The 22,725-nt window shown below is 51.2% G+C and overlaps 1 protein-coding gene across 1 annotated transcript in view; it reads right to left on the reverse strand.

Moving 5' to 3' along the window:
- Positions 1–22,725, reverse strand: part of LOC140403473 (pro-neuregulin-3, membrane-bound isoform-like) — a 439,024-nt gene that overhangs the window by 35,079 nt on the left and 381,220 nt on the right. Inside the window, exon 5 of the mRNA XM_072491373.1 lies at positions 7,881–7,983. Within this exon, the coding sequence (XP_072347474.1) occupies positions 7,881–7,983 (103 nt within the window). The remainder of the gene's footprint in view (positions 1–7,880; positions 7,984–22,725) is intronic.

Genomic DNA, 22,725 nt, shown 5'->3' on the forward strand with positions numbered 1-22,725 from the left:
CCACATTAGTTTAAAACCCCCCCAACAGTGTTAGCAAAAGCACCCCCTGGGACATTGGTTCCAGTCCTGCCCAGGTGTAGACCATCCGATTTGTAATGGTCCCACCGCCCCCAGAACTGGTTCCAATGTCCCAAAAATCTGAACCCCTCCCTCCTGCACCATCTCTCAAGCCATGTATTTGTTATGACTATTCTTGAATTTCTACTCTGACTGTCTCGTGGCACTGGTAGCAATCCTGAGATCGCCCCTCTGCTCCGCAATGTTGTGAAGGATGCAGCAGGCCGCCACGATGCGGGCGACCCTCTCAACAACCTGCTGGAGGGCCCCTACAGAGCGGTCCAGGCATCTTCAGGAGGCCGAAGCACCGCTCGATCACACTCCTGGTCGCTGTATGGGTGTCATTGTAGCGGGTCTCCACCCCGGTCTGTGGCTTCTGGATAGGCGTCATCAGCCACGGCCCCTGCGGGTAACCCCTGTCACCCAAGAGCCAACCGTTCAGCCGGGTGTGTGTGTGTGTGTGTGTGCGCGTGCCCCTCGAACATGTCAGGAATCGCCGAATGTGCCAGGATGAAGGCATCGCGCACACTGCCCAGGTTTGACCGCGGAGGTGTGCGATGCGCAGCTGATGGTCACATATTTAGCTGGACATTCATTGAGTGGAACACCTTTTGATTTGTGTAGAGCGGCCTGTTATCTGCAGGGGGTGAAAGGCAGGCATATTCAGGCATCCCATCGATCGCCCCCTGGACCAGGGATATCCCGGCGATCCCCACTGCTCAGGTATCCTGGTGGGCTCGGTCCACATTGAAATGGATGTATTGATCCGCCTAGGCATATTGGGTCTCTGTCATGGCGCGGATACACCTGTGCACCAAGCTCTGTGAGATCCCTGTCAGGTCCCACTGGGCGCCTGTTGCATAAAAGCTCAGTGCAACTGTCAGCTTGATGATCACGGGCAGCGGGTGTCCTCCCCCATACCCCCGCGGTGCCAGGTGTGCCATCATCTGGCAGATATGTAGCACTGTCTCCCTGCTCAGCCGGAGTCTCCGACGGCATGCCCGGTCCGGCGGGTCCTCGAACGGCAGGCGGTGCCGGTACACACGAGTCCTCATGCGGCGCCTCCTGGGCACCTCCTCCTCCTCTGTTGGGTGGCCGGCTCTCCAGCTTGTGCGGCTGCCACCTGCCCCTCTGCGACACGCTCTGCTGCTGCCGGCTCCGTTGCTGCAGCTTCCTCCTCCTCGAGCAGCTCCAGCTCGTACAGCCGCAGGGCAGCCCCCAGGGCTGCGGCGACCAGCAGGAAGGCCACCTTTGCTGGTTGAATTCCAATATCCATTGTCTGCAGGGGGTGAAAGGCAGACATATTAGCATGGTGCGTACCCCCCATGCTCAACCAGGTCCACCGGCTACATGGTGACCCCGGTTGGCACGGCGGGTTCCACTCCCGCATGTCCCCCCTCCACATGCCCGCACCCCTGGCCCCATTGGTGGCAGGCACCATGGGGGTCTCTGGCCCTGGCAGTAATGGCGGTCCGTGCCTGGACATCGCCCCAGTCCTGTGGGGGATCACCCTGGCTACTCAGCCTGTTGCCCTGTTCCCACCCCAGCCAGCCTGGCCAGCGACCAGCCCGGCAGCCCGCAGTCACTGCTCTCCACGTTCTACCTCCTCTCGCTCTCCGTCAGCGGCCACCAGGCCGGTTTCACGGTTTTTGAAAGCACAAGTGAACCGCGTCGCCGGGACCGCGGCCCATCGGAGGGGGCGAATCGCGGAGGCCCCGGAGAATGTTGGGTCATGCCCACTAATGACATGCAAACAGTGTTTACTGTACGTGCATTCCGGAACGCATTGGCCTCGCTGTTGAGGTGACAGACAATTGAGATTTGGCGGAAAAAAATCAATACCAAATTGGCATTGGAGCCGATTCTCCGCCCAATCGCGTTTCCCGATTCTGGGGCGAAATTCTCCCCCAACGGCGCGGTGTCCGCCGACTGGCGCCAATCAGACGGGCATCGCGCCGCCCCAAAGGTGCGGAAGTCTCCGCATCTTTGGCGGCCTAGCCCCAACATTGAGGGGCTAGGCCGACGCCGGAGGGATTTCCGCCCCGCCAGCTGGCGGAAATGGCGTTTGGTGCCCCGCCAGTGTCAGTGGGGAAGGCGTGAGGGGCAGAGAGACCATGTGAGGGGGCAGAGAGAGAGTAGATGGGGAAAGAGAGTGCAGCACTCCCTCAGTACTGACCCTCTGACTGTGCAGCACTCCCTCAGTACTGACCCTCTGACAGTGCGGCAATCCCTCAATACTGACCCTCTGACAGTGCAGCACTTCCTCAGCACTGACCCTCTGACAGTGCGGCACTCCCTCAGTACTGACCCTCTGACAGTGCGGCAATCCCTCAATACTGACCCTCTGACAGTGCAGCACTTCCTCAGCACTGACCCTCTGACAGTGCAGCACTCCCTCAGCACTGACTCTCTGACAGTGCGGCACTACCGCAGTACTGACCCTCTGACAGTGCGGCACTCCCTCAGTACTGACTCACTGACAGTGCAGCACTCCCTCCGTACTGACCCTCTGACAGTGCAGCACTCCCTCAGTATTGACCCTCTGACAGTGCAGCACTTCCTCAGTCCTGACCCTCTGAAGTGCAGCGCTTCCTTAGTACTGACCCTCTGACAGTGTGGCACTCCCTCAGTACTGAGCCTCTGACAGTGCAGCGCTTCCTCAGTCCTGACCCTCTGACAGTGCAGCACTCCCTCAGTACTGACCCTCTGACAGTGCGGCACTCCCTCAGTACTGACCCTCTGACAGTGCAGCACTCCCTCAGTACTGACCCTCTGACAGTGCAGCGCTACCTCAGTACTGACCCTCTGACAGTGCGGCACTCCCTCAGCAATGACACTCTGACAGTGCAGCACTCCCTCAGTACCGACCCTCTGACAGTGCAGCGCTCTCTCAGTATTGACCCTCTGACAGTGCAGCGCTTCCTCAGCACCGACCATCTGACAGTGCAGCACTCACTCAGTACTGACTCACTGACAGTGCAGCACTCCCTCCGTACTGACCCTCTGACAGTGCAGCACTCCCTCAGTATTGACCCTCTGACAGTGCAGCACTTCCTCAGTCCTGACCCTCTGAAGTGCAGCGCTTCCTTAGTACTGACCCTCTGACAGTGTGGCACTCCCTCAGTACTGAGCCTCTGACAGTGCAGCGCTTCCTCAGTCCTGACCCTCTGACAGTGCAGCATTCCCTCAGTACTGACCCTCTGACAGTGCAGCGCTACCTCAGTACTGACCCTCTGACAGTGCGGCACTCCCTCAGCAATGACACTCTGACAGTGCAGCACTCCCTCAGTACCGACCCTCTGACAGTGCAGCACTCCCTCAGTACGGACCCTCTGACAGTGCGGCACTCCCTCAGTACCGACCCTCTGACAGCAAGGCACTCCCTCAGCACTGACCCTCTGACAGTGCAGCACTCACTCAGTACTGACCCACTGACAGTGCAGCACTCCCTCAGTACCGACCCTCTGACAGTGCAGCACTCCCTCAGTACCGACCCTCTGACAGTGCAGCACTCACTCGGTACTGACTCTCTGACAGTGCAGCACTCCCTCAGTACCGACCCTTTGACAGTGCAGCACTCACTCAACACTGACCATCTGACAGTGCAGCACTCCCTCAGTACTGACCCTCTGACAGTGCAGCACTCCCTCAGTACTGACCCTCTGACAGTGCGGCACTCTCTCAGTACTGACCCTCTGACAGTGCAGCACTCACTCAACACTGACCCTCTGACAGTGCGGCACTCCCTCAGTACTGACCCTCTGACAGTGCAGCACTACCTCAGTACTGACCCTCTGACAGTGCAGCACTCCCTCAGTACTGACTCTCTGACAGTGCAGCACTCCCTCAGTACCGACCCTCTGACAGTGCAGCACTCACTCAACACTGACAATCTGACAGTGCAGCACTCCCTCAGTACTGACCCTCTGACAGTGCAGCACTCCCTCAGTACTGACCCTCTGACAGTGCAGCACTCCCTCAGTACTGACCCTCTGACAGTGCGGCACTCTCTCAGTACTGACCCTCTGACAGTGCAGCACTCACTCAACACTGACCCTCTGACAGTGCAGCACTCCCTCAGTACTGACCCTCTGACAGTGCAGCACTCCCTCAGTACTGACTCTCTGACAGTGCAGCACTCCCTCAGTACCGACCCTCTGACAGTGCAGCACTCACTCAACACTGACAATCTGACAGTGCAGCACTCCCTCAGTACTGACCCTCTGACAGTGCAGCACTCCCTCAGTACTGACCCTCTGACAGTGCGGCACTCTCTCAGTACTGACCCTCTGACAGTGCAGCACTCACTCAACACTGACCCTCTGACAGTGCAGCACTCCCTCAGTACTGACCCTCTGACAGTGCGGCACTCCCTCAGCACTGACCCTCTGACAGTGCGGCACTCCCTCAGCACTGACCCTCTGACAGTGCAGCACTCCCTCAGCACTGACCCTCTGACAGTGCAGCACTCCCTCAGTACTGACCCTCTGACAGTGCAGCACTCACTCAACACTGGCCCTCTGACAGTGCAGCACTCCCTCAGTACTGACCCTCTGACAGTGCGGCACTCCCTCAGTACTGACCCTCTGACAGTGCAGCACTCCCTCAGTACTGACCCTCTGACAGTGCAGCACTCCCTCAGTACTGACTCTCTGACAGTGCAGCACTCCCTCAGTACCGACCCTCTGACAGTGCAGCACTCACTCAACACTGACAATCTGACAGTGCAGCACTCCCTCAGTACTGACCCTCTGACAGTGCAGCACTCCCTCAGTACTGACCCTCTGACAGTGCGGCACTCTCTCAGTACTGACCCTCTGACAGTGCAGCACTCACTCAACACTGACCCTCTGACAGTGCAGCACTCCCTCAGTACTGACCCTCTGACAGTGCAGCACTCCCTCAGTACTGACCCTCTGACAGTGCGGCACTCCCTCAGCACTGACCCTCTGACAGTGCGGCACTCCCTCAGCACTGACCCTCTGACAGTGCAGCACTCACTCAACACTGACCCTCTGACAGTGCAGCGCTCCCTCAGTACTGACCCTCTGACAGTGCAGCACTCACTCAACACTGGCCCTCTGACAGTGCAGCACTCCCTCAGTACTGACCCTCTGACAGTGCGGCACTCCCTCAGTACTGACCCTCTGACAGTGCAGCACTCCCTCAGTACTGACCCTCTGACAGTGCAGCACTCACTCAACACTGACCCTCTGACAGTGCAGCACTCCCTCAGTACTGACCCTCTGACAGTGCAGCACTCCCTCAACACTGACCCTCTGACAGTGCAGCACTCCCTCAGTACTGACCCTCTGACAGTGCAGCACTCCCTCAGTACTGACCCTCTGACAGTGCGGCACTCTCTCAGTACTGACCCTCTGACAGTGCAGCACTCACTCAACACTGACCCTCTGACAGTGCAGCACTCCCTCAGTACTGACCCTCTGACAGTGCAGCACTCCCTCAGTACTGACCCTCTGACAGTGCGGCACTCCCTCAGCACTGACCCTCTGACAGTGCGGCACTCCCTCAGCACTGACCCTCTGACAGTGCAGCACTCCCTCAGCACTGACCCTCTGACAGTGCAGCACTCACTCAACACTGACCCTCTGACAGTGCAGCACTCCCTCAGCACTGACCATCTGATAGTGCGGCACTCCCTCAGTACTGACCCTCTGACAGTACAGCACTCCCTCAGCACTGACCCTCTGACAGTGCAGCACTCCCTCAGCACTGACCCTCTGACAGTGCAGCACTCACTCAACACTGACCCTCTGACAGTGCAGCACTCCCTCAGCACTGACCATCTGACAGTGCAGCACTCCCTCAGTACTGACTAATCAATTAGTTCCTGAGCAGAAAGAATTGCTGAAGTCAGCAAACATTATAATCCTCAGAAAATCCCCTGAACCTTTGTGAGATGTTTCATGGGAGTCAACATGGTCACTCCATTAACAGTTTGGTTTACCGGCAAAATTAGAGTCCTGTATTGCTTCTTCAGAGTGAAGTTCATGAGACAAATTAAGATTTTGGAAAAACCTTTGGCAGGCGACAACAGATCATTGAAATGACAAGAATGCAACTCTGAGTACAAGAAAATCTCAAAAATAAACTCACTGATGAAGACAACATGTTGCAGAGGAAAATAGTGAAGGGACAATGAAATTCTCAGTGAGAATGAGGACATTGCAAAACGTTTGCAATAAAATGTTTTTATTGGAAGTGTAGTCACTGCTGTAAAGCAAAATATAGCAGCCAATTTCCCCACAGCAAGTTTCCCCCAAACAGCAAGACAATAATGACCAAATATTTTATTCCGGTGATAATGGGGATAAATGTTGGCCAGGCCAGCGAGGAGAATAAGGAGCGCTGATGGGGCCTTGGTCATCCAAATCATGCATCTTCAACGTTGCAGCGCTCCCTCAGTACTGACCCTCTGACAGTGCAGCACTCCCTCAGTACTGACCCTCTGACAGTGCGGCACTCCCTCAGTACTGACCCTCTGACAGTGCAGCACTCCCTCAGTACTGACCCTCTGACAGTGCAGCACTCCCTCAGTATTGACCCTCTGACAGTGCAGCACTCCCTCAGTACTGACCCTCTGACAGTGCGGCACTTCCTCAGTCCTGACCCTCTGACAGTGCAGCGCTCCCTCAGTACTGACCCTCTGACAGTGCAGTACTCCCTCAGTACTGACTCTCTGACAGTGCGGCACTCCCTCAGTATTGACCCTCCGAGAGTGCTGCGCTCCCTCAGTACTGACCCTCTGATAGTGTGGTGCTCCCTCAGCACTGACACTCTGACAGTGCAGCACTCCCTCAGTACTGACCCTCCGAGAGTGCTGCGCTCCCTCAGTACTGACCCTCTGATAGTGTGGTGCTCCCTCAGCACTGACACTCTGACAGTGCAGCACTCCCTCAGTACTGACCCTCTGACAGTGCGGCACTCCCTCAGTACTGACCCTCTGACAGTGCAGCACTCCCTCAGTACTGACCCTCTGACAGTGCGGCACTCCCTCAGTACTGACCCTCTGACAGTGCAGCACTCCCTCAGTACTGACCCACTGACAGTGCAGCACTCCCTCAGTACTGACCCTCTGACAGTGCAGCACTCCCTCAGTACTGACCCTCTGACAGTGCGGCACTCCCTCAGCACTGACCCTCTGACAGTGCGGCACTCCCTCAGTACTGACCCTCTGACAGTGCTGTACTCCCTCAGTACTGACCCTCTGACAGTGCTGTACTCCCTCAGTACTGACCCTCTGACAGTGTAGCACTCCCTCTTAGCTGCACTGGAAATGTCAGATTAGAACTATGCTCAAATTTCTGGTGTGGGACTCAAACCTAAATAAAATAATAATCCTTATTAGTGTCACAAGTAGACTTCCATTAACACTGCAGCGAAGTTACTGTTTAAAGCCCTAGTCGCCACATTCCGGCGCCTGTTCGGGTGCACAGAGGGAGAATTCAGAATGTCCAATTCACCTAACAGCACGTCTTTCGGGACTTGTGGGAAAATCAGAGCACCCGGAGGAAACGCACACAGACACGGAGAGAACGTACTGACAGTGACCCAAGCCGGGAATTGAACCTGGAACCCTGCCGCTGTGAAGCAACAGTGCTAACCACTGTGCTACTGTGCTGCCTAAAGGTCCTGACTGAGGGAAGTGTTCCTTGCTGAGGCACAGGTAACACCAAATTATCCAGTAAGGAAACAAACTAAGAAATGAGTGGCATAATGAGGAATGAGGCTACCTGGCAACCCAGTCCAAGGGAATTGGAGAAAATGTTTACGTTCTATTGATTCAAAGGGATCAACCTTACTTTGTTTTGAAGTACAGAACCACACAGAGCATCCCAACCACAGTGAGTCCGATGGTGATGCAGGTTATTGACATGATCTGCCTCTGGTAAATATCCTCACTCTCTGCGAATAGAAACAGACAGAAACAAAGTGTGACCATAACTTTCCAATCATGTATTTATGAGTGTACATTTGTGCATGTAAATGTTCATGCACGTTCGTGTGCATTTGCATTTCTACGTATGCATGTGTGTAAATACCTGTGCCACCGAGAGTGTTTTGTGTGTCCATTTGTGTGTGCACACGTGTGCATGTGGCTTTCGGCTGGCTTGTGTTTTCATCTCTGGAATGTAACTTTTCTTTAATATTCAGTCCACAGTTTCAGTCAGCTCGACAGTCACAATGATTCCTACCCTCAGTGGACAACCTCTCCTTTCCGTCAACAATTCATTCCCATTTTCCACATCCTTGGGCTCCAAACACAATGAGTGATTGGTGGGTTGAAAGTCTCGGCTTTACTCAGCTCAGACGCAAATTACAGTCAGAGAAGCCACCAATTAAATACACACATTGAAAAGGAGTTCATTAAATGTATTACGAAAGATGAGATAAACAGATCAGAATTGTGAATTTTTGTTCCTTATCAGAAGACTTTTACACTTGGGGAAAAGATCAAGTTCAGCTCAGATATTGGATTCACTGAGTCCACAGTCAGTATCAGCAGTACATCAGGGCCCTGGGGGTGTGGGCAGGTGAGCAGTGTAATCAAGGAAAGGAAGATCTTCAAATATCTGCCTTGGGAATGTTTGATGGGGACAGTGTAGAGGGAGCTTTACTCTGTATCTAACCCCGTGCTGTACCTGTCCTGGGAATGTTTGATGTGGACAGCATAGAGGGAGCTTTGCTCTGTATCTAACCCCGTGCTGTCCCTGGCCTGGGGGTGTTTGATGTGGACAGCGTAGAGGGAGCTTTACTCTGTATCTAACCCCGTGCTGTACCTGTCCTGGGAATGTTTGATGGGGACAGTGTAGAGGGAGCTTTACTCTGTATCTAACCCCTGCTGTACCTGTCCTGGGAGTGTTTGATGGGGACAGTGTAGAGGGAGCTTTACTCTGTATCTAACCCCTGCTGTACCTGTCCTGGGAGTGTTTGATGGGGACAGTGTAGAGGGAGCTTTACTCTGTATCTAACCCCTGCTGTACCTGTCCTGGGAGTGTTTGATGGGGACAGTGTAGAGGGAGCTTTACTCTGTATCTAACCCCGTGCTGTACCTGCCCTTGGAGTGTTTGATGGGGACAGTGTAGAGGGAGCTTTACTCTGTATCTAACCCCGTGCTGTACCTGTTCTGGGAGTGTTTGATGGGGACCGTGTCGAGGGAACTTTACTCTGTATCTAACCCCGTGCTGTACCTGTCCTGGGAGAGTTTGATGGGGACAGTGTAGAGGGAGCTTTACTCTGTATCTAACCCCTGCTGTACCTGTCCTGGGAGTGTTTAGAACATAGAACATAGAACAATACAGCGCAGTACAGGCCCTTCAGCCCACGATGTTGCACCGAAACAAAAGCCATCTAACCTACACTATGCCATTATCATCCATATGTTTATCCAATAAACTTTTAAATGCCCTCAATGTTGGCGAGTTCACTACTGTAGCAGGTAGGGCATTCCACGGCCTCACTACTCTTTGCGTAAAGAACCTACCTCTGACCTCTGTCCTATATCTATTACCCCTCAGTTTAAAGTTATGTCCCCTCGTGCCAGCCATATCCATCCACGGGAGAAGGCTCTCACTGTCCACCCTATCCAACCCCCTGATCATTTTGTATGCCTCTATTAAGTCTCCTCTTAACCTTCTTCTCTCCAACGAAAACAACCTCAAGTCCATCAGCCTTTCCTCATAAGATTTTCCCTCCATACCAGGCAACATCCTGGTAAATCTCCTCTGCACCCGCTCCAAAGCCTCCACGTCCTTCCTATAATGCGGTGACCAGAACTGTACGCAATACTCCAAATGCGGCCGTACCAGAGTTCTGTACAGCTGCAACATGACCTCCCGACTCCGGAACTCAATCCCTCTACCAATAAAGGCCAACACTCCATAGGCCTTCTTCACAACCCTATCAACCTGGGTGGCAACTTTCAGGGATCTATGTACATGGACTCCTAGATCCCTCTGCTCATCCACACTTTCAAGAACTTTACCATTAGCCAAATATTCCGCATTCCTGTTATTCCTTCCAAAGGGAATCACCTCACACTTCTCTACATTAAACTCCATTTGCCACCTCTCGGCCCAGCTCTGCAGCTTATCTATATCCCTCTGTAACCTGCTACATCCTTCCACACTATCGACAACACCACCGACTTTAGTATCGTCTGCAAATTTACTTTGGATACTTGTGGGGACGACGGGGTAAACCATGGGGTACGGGCCACTGGCACGGAGTCTGTCCCTGTTGCTCAGAAGGGAAGGGGGGAGAAGAGCAGAGCATTAGTAATTGGGGACTCGATAGTCAGGGGCACAGATAGGAGATTTTGTGGGAGCGAGAGAGACTCACGTTTGGTATGTTGCCTCCCAGGTGCAAGGGTACATGATGTCTCGGATCGTGTTTTCCGGATCCTTAAGGGGGAGGGGGAGCAGCCCCAAGTCGTGGTCCACATTGGCACTAACGACATAGGTCGGAAAGGGGACAAGGATGTCAGGCAGGCTTTCAGGGAGCTAGGATGGAAGCTCAGAAAGAGAACAAACAGAGTTGTTATCTCTGGGTTGTTGCCTGTGCCACGTGATAATGAGATGAGGAATAGGGAGAGAGAGCAATTAAACACGTGGATACAGGGATGGGGCAGGCGGGAGGGATTCAGATTTCTGGATAACTGGGGCTCTTTCTGGGGAAGGTGGGACCTCTACAGGCAGGATGGTCTACATCTGAACCTGAGGGGCACAAATATCCTGGGGGGGAAATTTGTTAGTGCTCTTTGGGGGGGTTTAAACTAATGCAGCAGGGGCATGGGAACCTGGATTGTAGTTTTAGGGTACGGGAGATTGAGAGTATAGAGGTCAGGAGCACAGATTTGACTTCGCAGGAGGGGGCCAGTGTTCAGGTAGGTGGTTTGAAGTGTGTCTACTTCAATGCCAGGAGTATACGAAATAAGGTAGGGGAACTGGCAGCATGGGTTGGTACCTGGGACTTCGATGTTGTGGCCATTTCGGAGACATGGATAGAGCAGGGACAGGAATGGTTGTTGCAGGTTCCGGGGTTTAGGTGTTTTAGTAAGCTCAGAGAAGGAGGCAAAAGAGGGGGAGGTGTGGCGCTGCTAGTCAAGAACAGTATTACGGTGGCGGAGAGGATGCTAGATGGGTACTCTTCTTCCGAGGTAGTATGGGCTGAGGTTAGAAACAGGAAAGGAGAGGTCACCCTGTTGGGAGTTTTCTATAGGCCTCCTAATAGTTCTAGGGATGTAGAGGAAAGGATGGCGAAGATGATTCTGGATAAGAGCGAAAGTAACAGGGTAGTTATTATGGGAGACTTTAACTTTCCAAATATTGACTGGAAAAGATATAGTTCGAGTACATTAGATGGGTCGTTTTTTGTACAATGTGTGCAGGAGGGTTTCCTGACACAATATGTTGATAGGCCAACAAGAGGCGAGGCCACATTGGATTTGGTTTTGGGTAATGAACCAGGCCAGGCGTTAGATTTGGAGGTAGGTGAGCACTTTGGGGACAGTGACCACAATTCGGTGACATTTACGTTAGTGATGGAAAGGGATAAGTATACCCCGCAGGGCAAGAGTTATAGCTGGGGGAAGGGCAATTATGATGCCATTAGACATGGCTTGGGAGGGGTAGGTTGGAGAAGTAGACTGTAAGTGTTGAGCACACTGGATATGTGGAGCTTGTTCAAGGAACAGCTACTGCGTGTTCTTGATAAGTACGTACCGGTCAGGCAGGGAGGAAGGCGTCGGGCTAGGGAACCATGGTTTACCAAAGAAGTGGAATCTCTTGTTAAGAGGAAGAAGGAAGCCTATGTGAAGATGAGGTGTGAAGTTTCAGTTGGGGCGCTTGATAGTTACAAGGTAGCGGGGTAGGATCTAAAGAGAGAGCTAAGACGAGCAAGGAGGGGACATGAGAAGTATTTGGCAGGTAGAATCAAGGAAAACCCAAAAGCTTTCTCTAGGTATGTCAGGAATAAAAGAATGACTAGGGTAAGAGTAGGGCCAGTCAAGGACAGGGATGGGAAGTTGTGTGTGGAGTCTGAAGAGATAGGCGAGATACTAAATGAATATTTTTTGTCAGTATTCACTCAGGAAAAAGAGAATGTTGTGGAGGAGAATGCTGAGACCCAGGCTATTAGAATAGATGGCATTGAGGTACGTAGGGAAGAGGTGTTGGCAATTCTGGACAGGCTGAAAATAGATAAATCCCCGGGGCCTGATGGGATTTATCCTAGGATTCTCTGGGAAGCTAGGGAAGAGATTCCTGAGCCTTTGGCTTTGATTTTTATGTCATCATTGGCGACAGGAATAGTGCCAGAGGACTGGCGGGTAGCAAATGTGGTCCCTTTGTTCAAGAAGGGGAGTAGAGACAACCCCGGCAACTATAGACCGGTGAGCCTCACATCTGTTGTGGGTAAAGTCTTGGAGGGGATTATAAGAGACAAGATTTATAATCATCTAGATAGGAATAATATGATTAGGGATAGTCAGCATGGCTTTGTGAAGGGTAGGTCATGCCTCACAAACCTTATCGAGTTCTTTGAGAAGGTGACTGAACAGGTAGACGAGGGTAGAGCAGTTGATGTGGTGTATATGGATTTCAGTAAAGCGTTTGATAAGGTTCCCCACGGTAGGCTATTGCAAAAAATACGGAGGCTGGGGATTGAGGGTGATTTAGAGATGTGGATCAGAAATTGGCTAGCTGAAAGAAGACAGAGGGTGGTGGTTGATGGGAAATGTTCAGAATGGAGTACAGTCACAAGTGGAGTACCACAAGGATCTGTTCTGGGGCCGTTGCTGTTTGTCATTTTTATCAATGACCTAGAGGAGGGCGCAGAAGGGTGGGTGAGTAAATTTGCAGACGACACTAAAGTCGGTGGTGTTGTCGACAGTGCGGAAGGATGTAGCAGGTTACAGAGGGACATAGATAAGCTGCAGAACTGGGCTGAGAGGTGGCAAATGGAGTTTAATGTAGAGAAGTGTGAGGTGATTCACTTTGGAAGGAATAACAGGAATGCGGAATATTTGGCTAATGGCAAAATTCTTGGAAGTGTGGATGAGCAGAGGGATCTCGGTGTCCATGTACATAGATCCCTGAAAGTTGCCACCCAGGTTGAAAGGGTTGTGAAGAAGGCCTATGGTGTGTTGGCCTTTATTGGTAGAGGGATTGAGTTCCGGAGTCATGAGGTCATGTTGCAGCTGTACAAAACTCTGGTACGGCCGCATTTGGAGTATTGCGTACAGTTCTGGTCACCTCATTATAGGAAGGACGTGGAAGCTTTGGAACGGGTGCAGAAGAGATTTACCAGGATGTTGCCTGGTATGGAGGGAAAATCTTATGAGGAAAGGCTGATGGACTTGAGGTTGTTTTCGTTAGAGAGAAGAAGGTTAAGAGGAGACTTAATAGAGTCATACAAAATGATCAGAGGGTTAAATAGGGTGGACAGTGAGAGCCTTCTCCCACGGATGGAAATGGCTAGCACGAGGGGACATAGCCTTAAACTGAGTGGTAATAGATATAGGACAGAGGTCAGAGGTAGGTTCTTTACGCAAAGAGTGGTGAGGCCGTGGAATGCCCTACCTGCAACAGTAGTGAACTCGCCAACATTGAGGGCATTTAAAAGTTTATTGGATAAACATAGGGATGATAATGGCATAGTGTAGGTTAGATGGCTTTTGTTTTTTGACTTCCCATGTCGGTGCAACATCTTGGGTCGAAGGGCCTGTACTGCGCTGTATCGTTCTATGATCTATGTTCTATGTACCTGTCCTGGGAGTGTTTGATGGGTCAGTGTAGACGGGGCTTTACTCTGTATCTAACCCCTGCTGTACCTGTCCTGGGAGAGTTTGATGGGGACAGTGTAGAGGGAGCTTTACTCTGTATCTAACCCCTGCTGTACCTGTCCTGGGAGTGTTTGATGGGGACAGTGTAGAGGGAGCTTTACTCTGTATCTAACCCCTGCTGTACCTGTCCTGGGAGTGTTTGATGGGGACAGTGTAGAGGGAGCTTTACTCTGTATCTAACCCCTGCTGTACCTGTCCTGGGAGTGTTTGATGGGGACAGTGTAGAGGGAGCTTTACTCTGTATCTAACCCCTGCTGTACCTGTCCTGGGAGAGTTTGATGGGGACAGTGTAGAGGGAGTTGAACTGTCTAATCACCCATTCCAATCAGTTTCACATCACGAGAAACAGGAGCGAGTGGAGAAATGGTGGTGATGATTCAAGGTCACAGTTCTTGATACTGGCAGGTAAAGGGACTGAGGAAAATAATGCTTCCAAGAACATGATTCTAAGAATGCGACAGTGAGAGAGAGACAGACTTTGGTCAAAGACAGAGGAACTTCACAAGATGATCCATATGGCGCTCAGTTATGCTGATGGAAGTCAGGAGTTGTGAGCAGACATGGAGGCTTGCAGGGACCAGCAGAGTTCACATCTACCAACCCCTTCAATGATCATTTGCCGGTACTGGAGAACAAGTCACTCTCCTGAAAAATAATATTTCAATTTTCACACATTGATAGAAATGGGACTAAAGGACAGAAAGGAAAAGTGCATGAGTCTTCTAGCTCAGAACGGGGCAGCAGACACACAAAACTGAGCATACACAGTGAGAGAGCGCCGACAGAGAGAGAGAGAGAGAGAAAGAGAGGGGAAGAGCAGAGAGTGAGAGAGAGAGCAGACAGAGAGAGCAGATAGAGTGAGAGCGAGCAGACAGAGAGAGCTGACAGAGAGAGCAGAGAGGGGGTAAGAGCAGACAGTGAGAGAGAGAGCAGACAGAGAGAGCAGACAGAGCGAGAGGGAGCAGACAGAGAGAGCTGACAGAGAGAGCAGAGAGGGGGAAGAGCAGACAGTGCGAGAGGGAGCAGACAGAGAGAGCAGACAGAGAAAAACAGAGAGCAGGCAGAGAGAGCAGACAGAGAGAGCAGACAGACAGAAACAGAGAGCAAGCAAAGAGAGAGAGAGAGCAGACAGAGAGAAAGATAGAGCAGACAGAGAGAGCAGACAGAGAGAGCAGACAGAGAGAGTAGGCAAAGCAAGAGAGAGCAGATGAAGAGAGGGGGGGAGAGAGCAGACAGAGAGAGCAGACAGACAGAAACAGAGAGCAAGCAAAGAGAGAGAGAGCAGACAGAGAGAAAGATAGAGCAGACAGAGAGAGCAGACAGAGAGAGCAGACAGAGAGAGTAGGCAAAGCGAGAGAGAGCAGATGGAGAGAGGGGGGGAGAGCAGAGAGAGAGAGAGAGAGCAGACAGAGAGAACAGACAGAGAGAGTAGACGTAACGAGAGAGAGCAAAAGGAGAGAGAGAGAGGGGGGAAGAGCAGAGAATGAGAGAGAGAGCAGACAGAGAGAGCAGACAGAGAGAGCAGACAGGGGGAGAGAGAGCAAACTGAGACAGCAGGCAGGAAGAGCAGACAGAGAGAGTAGACAGAGCGAGGGAGAGCAGACGGAGGGAGAGAGAGAGAGAGGGGGAAGAGCAGAGAGTGAGAGAGAGAAGACAGAGAGAGCAGATAGAGAGAAACAGAGAGTAGACAGAGAGAGCGAGAGCAGACAGAGATAGCAGACAGAGAGGGAACAGCAGGGAGGGAGAGAGCAGAAAGAGAAAGAGAACAGTCAGAGAGAGAGAAATGGAGAGCAAACAAATAGTGACAGAGAAAGAGAAAGAGTAGACAGAAGGAACAGACAGAGAGAGTGAGAGAGCAGACAGAGATAGCAGACAGAGAGAGGGATAAGACAGATGGAGAGAGAAGGCAGCGAGAGAACGCAAGCGAATGCATGAAAATGAAAAATAAAAATCGCTTATTGTCACAAGTAGGCTTCAAATGAAGTTACTGTGAAATGCCCCTAGGGGAGGGCAAAAAGAGAGCACAGAGAACGAGAGAGCAGACAGAGAGCGAACGAGAGAGAAGACAGAGAGAGAGAGCGACAGAGAGAGTGAGCGGTAGAGAGAGGCAGCAGACAGAGAGCAGACAGAAAGAGCAGACAGAGAGAGCACACATAGGGAAATAGAGAGAAGACAGCAAGAGAGAGAAGGCAGACAGAGAGAGAGACAGACCATATATGAGAGAGAGAGCAGACAGAGAAAGAGAGCAAAATAGAACAGACCCAGAGAGAGAGGGAGAGAAGACACAGAGAAAGAGAGAGCAGGCAGAGAGAAAGCAAGCAGACAGAAAGAGAGAGCAGACATAGAGAGAGCGAGGGAGAGAGAGTAGACGGAGAGAGAACTAACAGATAGAGGGAGAAAGAGAGAGAGCAGACACATAGAGAGCAGACCCATAGGGAGGGAGGCAGAGAGAGAGAGAGAGGGCAGAGAGAGAGAGAGAGTGAGAGAGCAGACAAACATAAAGCGAGGAGGAAGATGGAGTGAGAGCAGACAGAGAGAGAGCAGACTAGCAGAGAGAGCAGACAGAGAAAGAGCAGACAGAGAGAGAGAGCATAGACAAAGAGAGAGTGAGGGAGAGCAGACCGAGAGCGAGAGAGCTCACAGAGAGAAAGCAGACAAAGAAAGAGCAGACAGAGAGAGAGAGAGCAGACAGCGGGAGCGAGATAAAGCAACTGAGAAAGCAGACAGAAAGAGAGAAAGCAGATAGAGAGAAAGCACACAGAGCTGAAAGAGAGAATGAGGGAGAACAGACAGAGAGAGCTGACAGAGAGAGAGAATGCAGACAGAGGGAGAAAGCAGAAAGAGATATAGCAGGCAGAAAGAGAGAGCAGAGAGATAGAGAATGCAAACAGAGAGAGAGCAGACAGAGATAGAGACAGAGAGCAGATTGAGAGAGAGCAGATAGAGAAAGAGCAGATCGAGAGTGAGCAGACAGGGAGAGAGAGAGCAGAGAGAGATCAGAGATTGAGACAGCAGACGGAGAAAGAAAGAGTAGATAGAGAGAGAGCAGACAGAGAGGGGAAGAGAGCTGACAGAGAGAGAGCGCAAGAGAAAACAGAGAGTAGACAGAGATGGAGCGAGCAGACAGAAAGAGCACGAGAGAATGAAAGGGAGCGGAGAGAAAGGGAGCAGAGAGTGAGAGCAGACAGAGAGGGAGAGAGAGCAGACAGAGACAGAGATCGCAGACAGGGAGAGATAGTAGACAGAGAGAGCAAGCCCGATAGGAGCTAACAGAGTGTGAGTGAGAGAGAGAGGGAGAGAGAGCGAGCACATAGAGAGAGCTGGCAGAGAGAGACAGCAGACTGAAAGAGACAGCAGGCAGGAGAGAGCAGGCAGAGAGAGAGCAAACAGAGAGAGGAAGGGCAGATAGAGAGAGCAGACAGAGAGAGAGACCAGACAGAGAGAGGACAGAAAGAGAGAGAGAGGACAGAAAGAGAGAGCGAGAGAGTAGACAGAATGTGAGAGAGCAAACAGAGATAGAGCAGAGAGAGAGCAGACAGAAAGAGATAAAGAGCAGTCAGAGCGAGAAAATGCAAATACAAAGAAGGCAAGGAAGAAAGAGCAGACAGAGAGCATACAGAGAGAGAACAAGAGGGAGTAGAGAGAGAAAAAGAGAGCAGACAAAGAGTGAGAGAGAGAGCACAAAGAGAGAGGGAAAGGACACGCACACAGAGCATGAGGGAGCAGGGAAAAAGAACAGACATTGAGAGAATGCAGACAGGGAGAGAGGATGAGCAGAGAGACAGACAGAATGAAACAGAGCAGAGAGAGCAGGTAGGGAGAGGGAGCAGACAGAGAGAGAGATCAGACACAGAGAGGGCAAAAACAGAGAGAGATCAGACAGTGAGAGAGAGTGATCATAGAGAGAGAGAGCGAGGGGGGTGGGAGGGAGGACAGACACAGAGATAGATAGAGAGAGCAGACAGAGAGAGAGAACGGGCATTGAAAGAGAGAGAAAGAGAGAGAGCAGACAAAGTGAGATAGCAGACGGAGAAGAGAGTGAGCAGACATAGAGAGGAGACAGGGAAAGGTAGAGAGTAGGCATTAAGAGCAAGAGAGAGAGCAGATGGAGAAAGTGGATGAGCAGAAAGCGAAGACAGGGAGAGAGAGAGCAGACACAGAAAAATAGAGCAGGCAGAGAGAGAGAAAGAACAGACACGGAGAAAGAAAAGACAAAGCGAGGGAGAACCAAGAGAGAGAGAGCAGACAGATAGATATAGCGAGAGAGCAGATAGGGACAGAGAGTAGAGAGGGTCAGTAGACACAGAGTGAGTGGGATCAGACAGAGAGAGAAAGCAAGAGAGAGCAGACAGAGAGATAGAGCGAGAGCAGACAGAGAGAGAGCTGACATACAGAGGGAGCAGAGAGAGAGTGTCCAGATGCACAGAGTGAGAGAGCAGACAGAGAGAGAAAGAGCAGGCTAGGAGAGAGAGCGGACAGAAAGAGAGAGCAGAGAGAGAGCAGAGAGACAGAGAGAGCAGATATAGAGAGCGAGAGAGCAGAGAGAGAGAGCAGACTGAGAGAGAGCAGTGAGAGAGAGAGAGAGCAGACAGAGAGAGAGAGAGCAGACAGAGTGAGAGAGAGCAGACAGGGAAGGGGCAGAGAGAGAGAAAGCAGACATAGAGAGTGAGAGAGCAGACATAGGGAGAGAGCAGAAAGAAAGCAGAGAGAGCGAGAGAAGACAGAGAGAGGGTGAACAGGGAGACAGACAGAATGAAAGGGAGCAGGGAGAGCAGACAGAGAAAAAGAGAGCAGACAGAGAGTGAGAGTGCACAGGGAGAGAGAGAGCTGACAGAGAACAAGCAGTGAGTGCAGACAGAGAGAGAGCAGACAGAGAGAGGGAGCAGACAGAGAGAGAGATCAGACACAGAAAGGGCAAAGACAGAGAGAGATCAGACAGAGAGAGAGATCAGACAGAGAGAGAGAGCGATCAGGGAGAGAGAGAGAGAGAGAGATCAGAGAGAGTGCGCGATCAGAGAGAGAAGGAGAGGGAGGGAGGACAGACACAGAGGCAGCGAGAGAGAGCAGACAGCAAGAGAGAGAGAGCGCAGGCAGAGAGAGAGCACACAGAGAGTGAGAGAGCACAGGGCGAGAGAGAGCTCACAGAGAGAACAAGCAGAGAGTGCAGACACAGAGAGAGCAGACAGAGAGAGGGAGCAGACAGAGAGAGAGCAGACAGAGAGAGGGAGCAGACAGAGAGAGAGATCAGACACAGAAAGGGCAAACATAGAGAGAGATCAGACAGAGAGAGAGAGCGATCAGAGAGAGAGAGAGAGAGAGAGATCAGGGAGAGAGCGTGATCAGGGAGAGAGAAGGAGAGGGAGGGTGGATAGACACAGAGGCAGCGAGAGAGAGCAGACAGAGAGAGAGAGCGCAGGCAGAGAGAGAGAGAGCACACAGAGATTGAGAGAGCACAGGGCGAGAGAGAGCTGACAGAGAGAACAAGCAGAGAGAGCAGACAGAGAGAGAGCAGACAGAGAGAGGGAGTAGACAGAGAGAGAGATCAGACACAAAGAAAGGGCAAACACAGAGAGAGATCAGAGAGAGAGAGATAAGAGAGAGCACGATCAGAGAGAGAGAGAAGGAGAGGGAGGGAGGACAGACACAGATGCAATGAGAGAGAGCAGACAGAGAGAGAGAGCAGGCATTGAGAGAAAGAGCAAGAAAGAGAGCAGACAGACAGAGAGCAAATGGAGAAAGTGAGTGAGCAGACAGAGAGAGAAGACAGGGAGAAAGGGCAGACACAGAGGGAGAGCAGACACAGAAAAATAGAGCAGGCAGAGAGAGAGAGCAGACACAGAGAGAAAAATGACAGAGAGAGGGAGAACCAAGAGAGAGCAGACACAGACAGATATAGCGAGAGAGTAGACAGAGTGAAGGTCAGTAGACACAGGGTAAATGGGATCAGAGAGAGAGAGAGCAGACAGAGAGAGAGCAAGAGAGAGGGGGAGCAGACAGAGAGAGAGAAAGCAAGAGAGAGCAGACAGATAGAGAGCAAGAGAGAGGGGGAAGCAGACAGAGAGAGAGCAGACATACAGAGGGAGCAGAGAGAGAAAGAGTGTGTAGATGGACAACGAGTGCAGACAGATAGAAAAGAGTAGGCATGTAGAGAGAGCAGACAGAGAGAGAGAGCAGACTGAGAGAGAGCAGGGAGGGAGAAAGCAGACAGAGCGAGAGCATAGAACATAGAACGATACAGCGCAGTACAGGCCCTTCGGCCCACGATGTTGCACCAAAACAAAAGCCATCTAACCTACACTATGCCATTATCATCCATATGCTTATCCAATAAACTTTTAAATGCCCTCAATGTTGGCGAGTTCACTACTGTTGCAGGTAGGGCATTCCACGGCCTCACCACTCTTTGCGTAAAGAACCTACCTCTGACCTCTGTCCTATATCTATTACCCCTCAGTTTAAAGCTATGTCCCCTCGTGCCAGCCATTTCCATCCGCGGGAGAAGGCTCTCGCTGTCCACCCTATCTAACCCCCCAATCATTTTGTATGCCTCTATTAAGTCTCCTCTTAACCTTCTTCTCTCCAACGAAAACAACCTCAAGTCCATCAGCCTTTCCTCATAAGATTTTCCCTCCATACCAGGCAACATCCTGGTAAATCTCCTCTGCACCCGCTCCAAAGCCTCCACGTCCTTCCTATAATGCGGTGACCAGAACTGTACGCAATACTCCAAATGCGGCCGTACCAGAGTTTTGTACAGCTGCAACATGACCTCCTGACTCCGGAACTCAATCCCTCTACCAATAAAGGCCAACACTCCATAGGCCTTCTTCACAACCCTATTAACCTGGGTGGCAACTTTCAGGGATCTATGTGTATGGACACCTAGATCCCTCTGCTCATCCACACTTCCAAGAACTTTGCCATTAGCCAAATATTCCGCATTCCTGTTATTCCTTCCAAAGTGAATCACCTCACACTTCTCTACATTAAACTCCATTTGCCACCTCTCAGCCCAGCTCTGCAGCTTATCTATGTCCCTCTGTAACATGCTACATCCCTCCACACTGTCGACAACACCACCGACTTTAGTGTCGTCTTCAAATTTACTCACCCACCCTTCTGCGCCTTCCTCTAGGTCATTGATAAAAATGACAAACAGCAACGGCCCCAGAACAGATCCTTGTGGTACGCCACCTGTAACTGAACTCCATTCTGAACATTTCCCATCAACCACCACCCTCTGTCTTCTTTCAGCTAGCCAATTTCTGATCCACATCTCTAAATCACCCTCAATCCACAGCCTCCGTATTTTCTGCAATAGCCTACCGTAGGGAACCTTATCAAACGCTTTACTGAAATCCATATACACCACATCAACTGCTCTACCCTCGTCTACCTGTTCAGTCACCTTCTCAAAGAACTCGATAAGGTTTGTGAGGCATGACCTACCCTTCACAAAGCCATGCTGACTATCCCTGATCATATTATTCCTATCTAGATGATTAGAAATCTTGTCTCTTATAATCCCCTCCAAGACTTTACCCACTACAGACGTGAGGCTCACCGGTCTATAGTTGCCGGGGTTGTCTCTGCTCCCCTTTTTTAACAAAGGGACCACATTTGGTATCCTCCAGTCCTCTGGCACTATTCCTGTAGCCAATGATGACATAAAAATCAAAGCCAAAGGTCCAGCAATCTCTTCCCTGGCCTCCCAGAGAATCCTAGGATAAATCCCATCAGGCCCCGGGGACTTATCTATTTTCAGCCTGTCCAGAATTGCCAACACCTCTTCCCTACGTACCTCAATGCCATCTATTCTAATAGCCTGGGGCTCAGCATTCTCCTCCACAACATTATCTTTTTCCTGAGTGAATACTGACGAAAAATATTCATTTAGTATCTCGCCTATCTCTTCAGACTCCACACACAACTTCCCATCCCTGTCCTTGACTGGTCCTACTCTTACCCTAGTCATTCGCTTATTCCTGACATACCTATAGAAAGCTTTTGGGTTTTCCTTGATCCTACCTGCCAAATACTTCTCATGTCCCCTCCTTGCTCGTCTTAGCTCTCTATTTAGATCCTTCCTCACTACCTTGTAACTATCCATCGCCCCAACTGAAACTTCACACCTCATCTTCACATAGGCCTCCTTCTTCCTCTTAACAAGAGATTCCACTTCTTTGGTAAACCACGGTTCCCTCGCTCTAAGCCTTCCTCCCTGCCTGACCGGTACGTACTTATCAAGAACACGCAGTAGCTGATCCTTGAACAAGCTCCACTTATCCAGTGTGCCCAACACTTGCAGTCTACTTCTCCAACCTATCCCCCCCAAGTCACGTCTAATGGCATCATAATTGCCCTTCCCCCAGCTATAACTCTTGCCCTGCGGTGTATACTTATCCCTTTCCATCACTAACGTAAACGTCACCGAATTGTGGTCACTGTCCCCAAAGTGCTCTCCTACCTCCAAATCCAAAACCTGGCCAGGTTCATTACACAAAACCAAATCCAACGTGGCCTCGCCTCTTGTTGGCCTGTCAACATATTGTGTCAGGAAACCCTCCTGCACACACTGTACAAAAAACGACCCATCTAATGTACGCGAACTATATCTTTTCCAGTCAATATTTGGAAAGTTAAAGTCTCCCATAATAACTACCCTGTTACTTTCGCTCTTATCCAGGATCATCCTCGCCATCCTTTCCTCTACATCCCTAGAACTATTTGGAGGCCTATAGAAAACTCCCAACAGGGTGACCTCTCCTTTCCTGTTTCTAACCTCAGCCCGTACTACCTCGGAA

The sequence above is a fragment of the Scyliorhinus torazame genome, chromosome 28, assembly GCF_047496885.1.
Source record: "Scyliorhinus torazame isolate Kashiwa2021f chromosome 28, sScyTor2.1, whole genome shotgun sequence".
Taxonomy (NCBI): domain Eukaryota; kingdom Metazoa; phylum Chordata; class Chondrichthyes; order Carcharhiniformes; family Scyliorhinidae; genus Scyliorhinus; species Scyliorhinus torazame.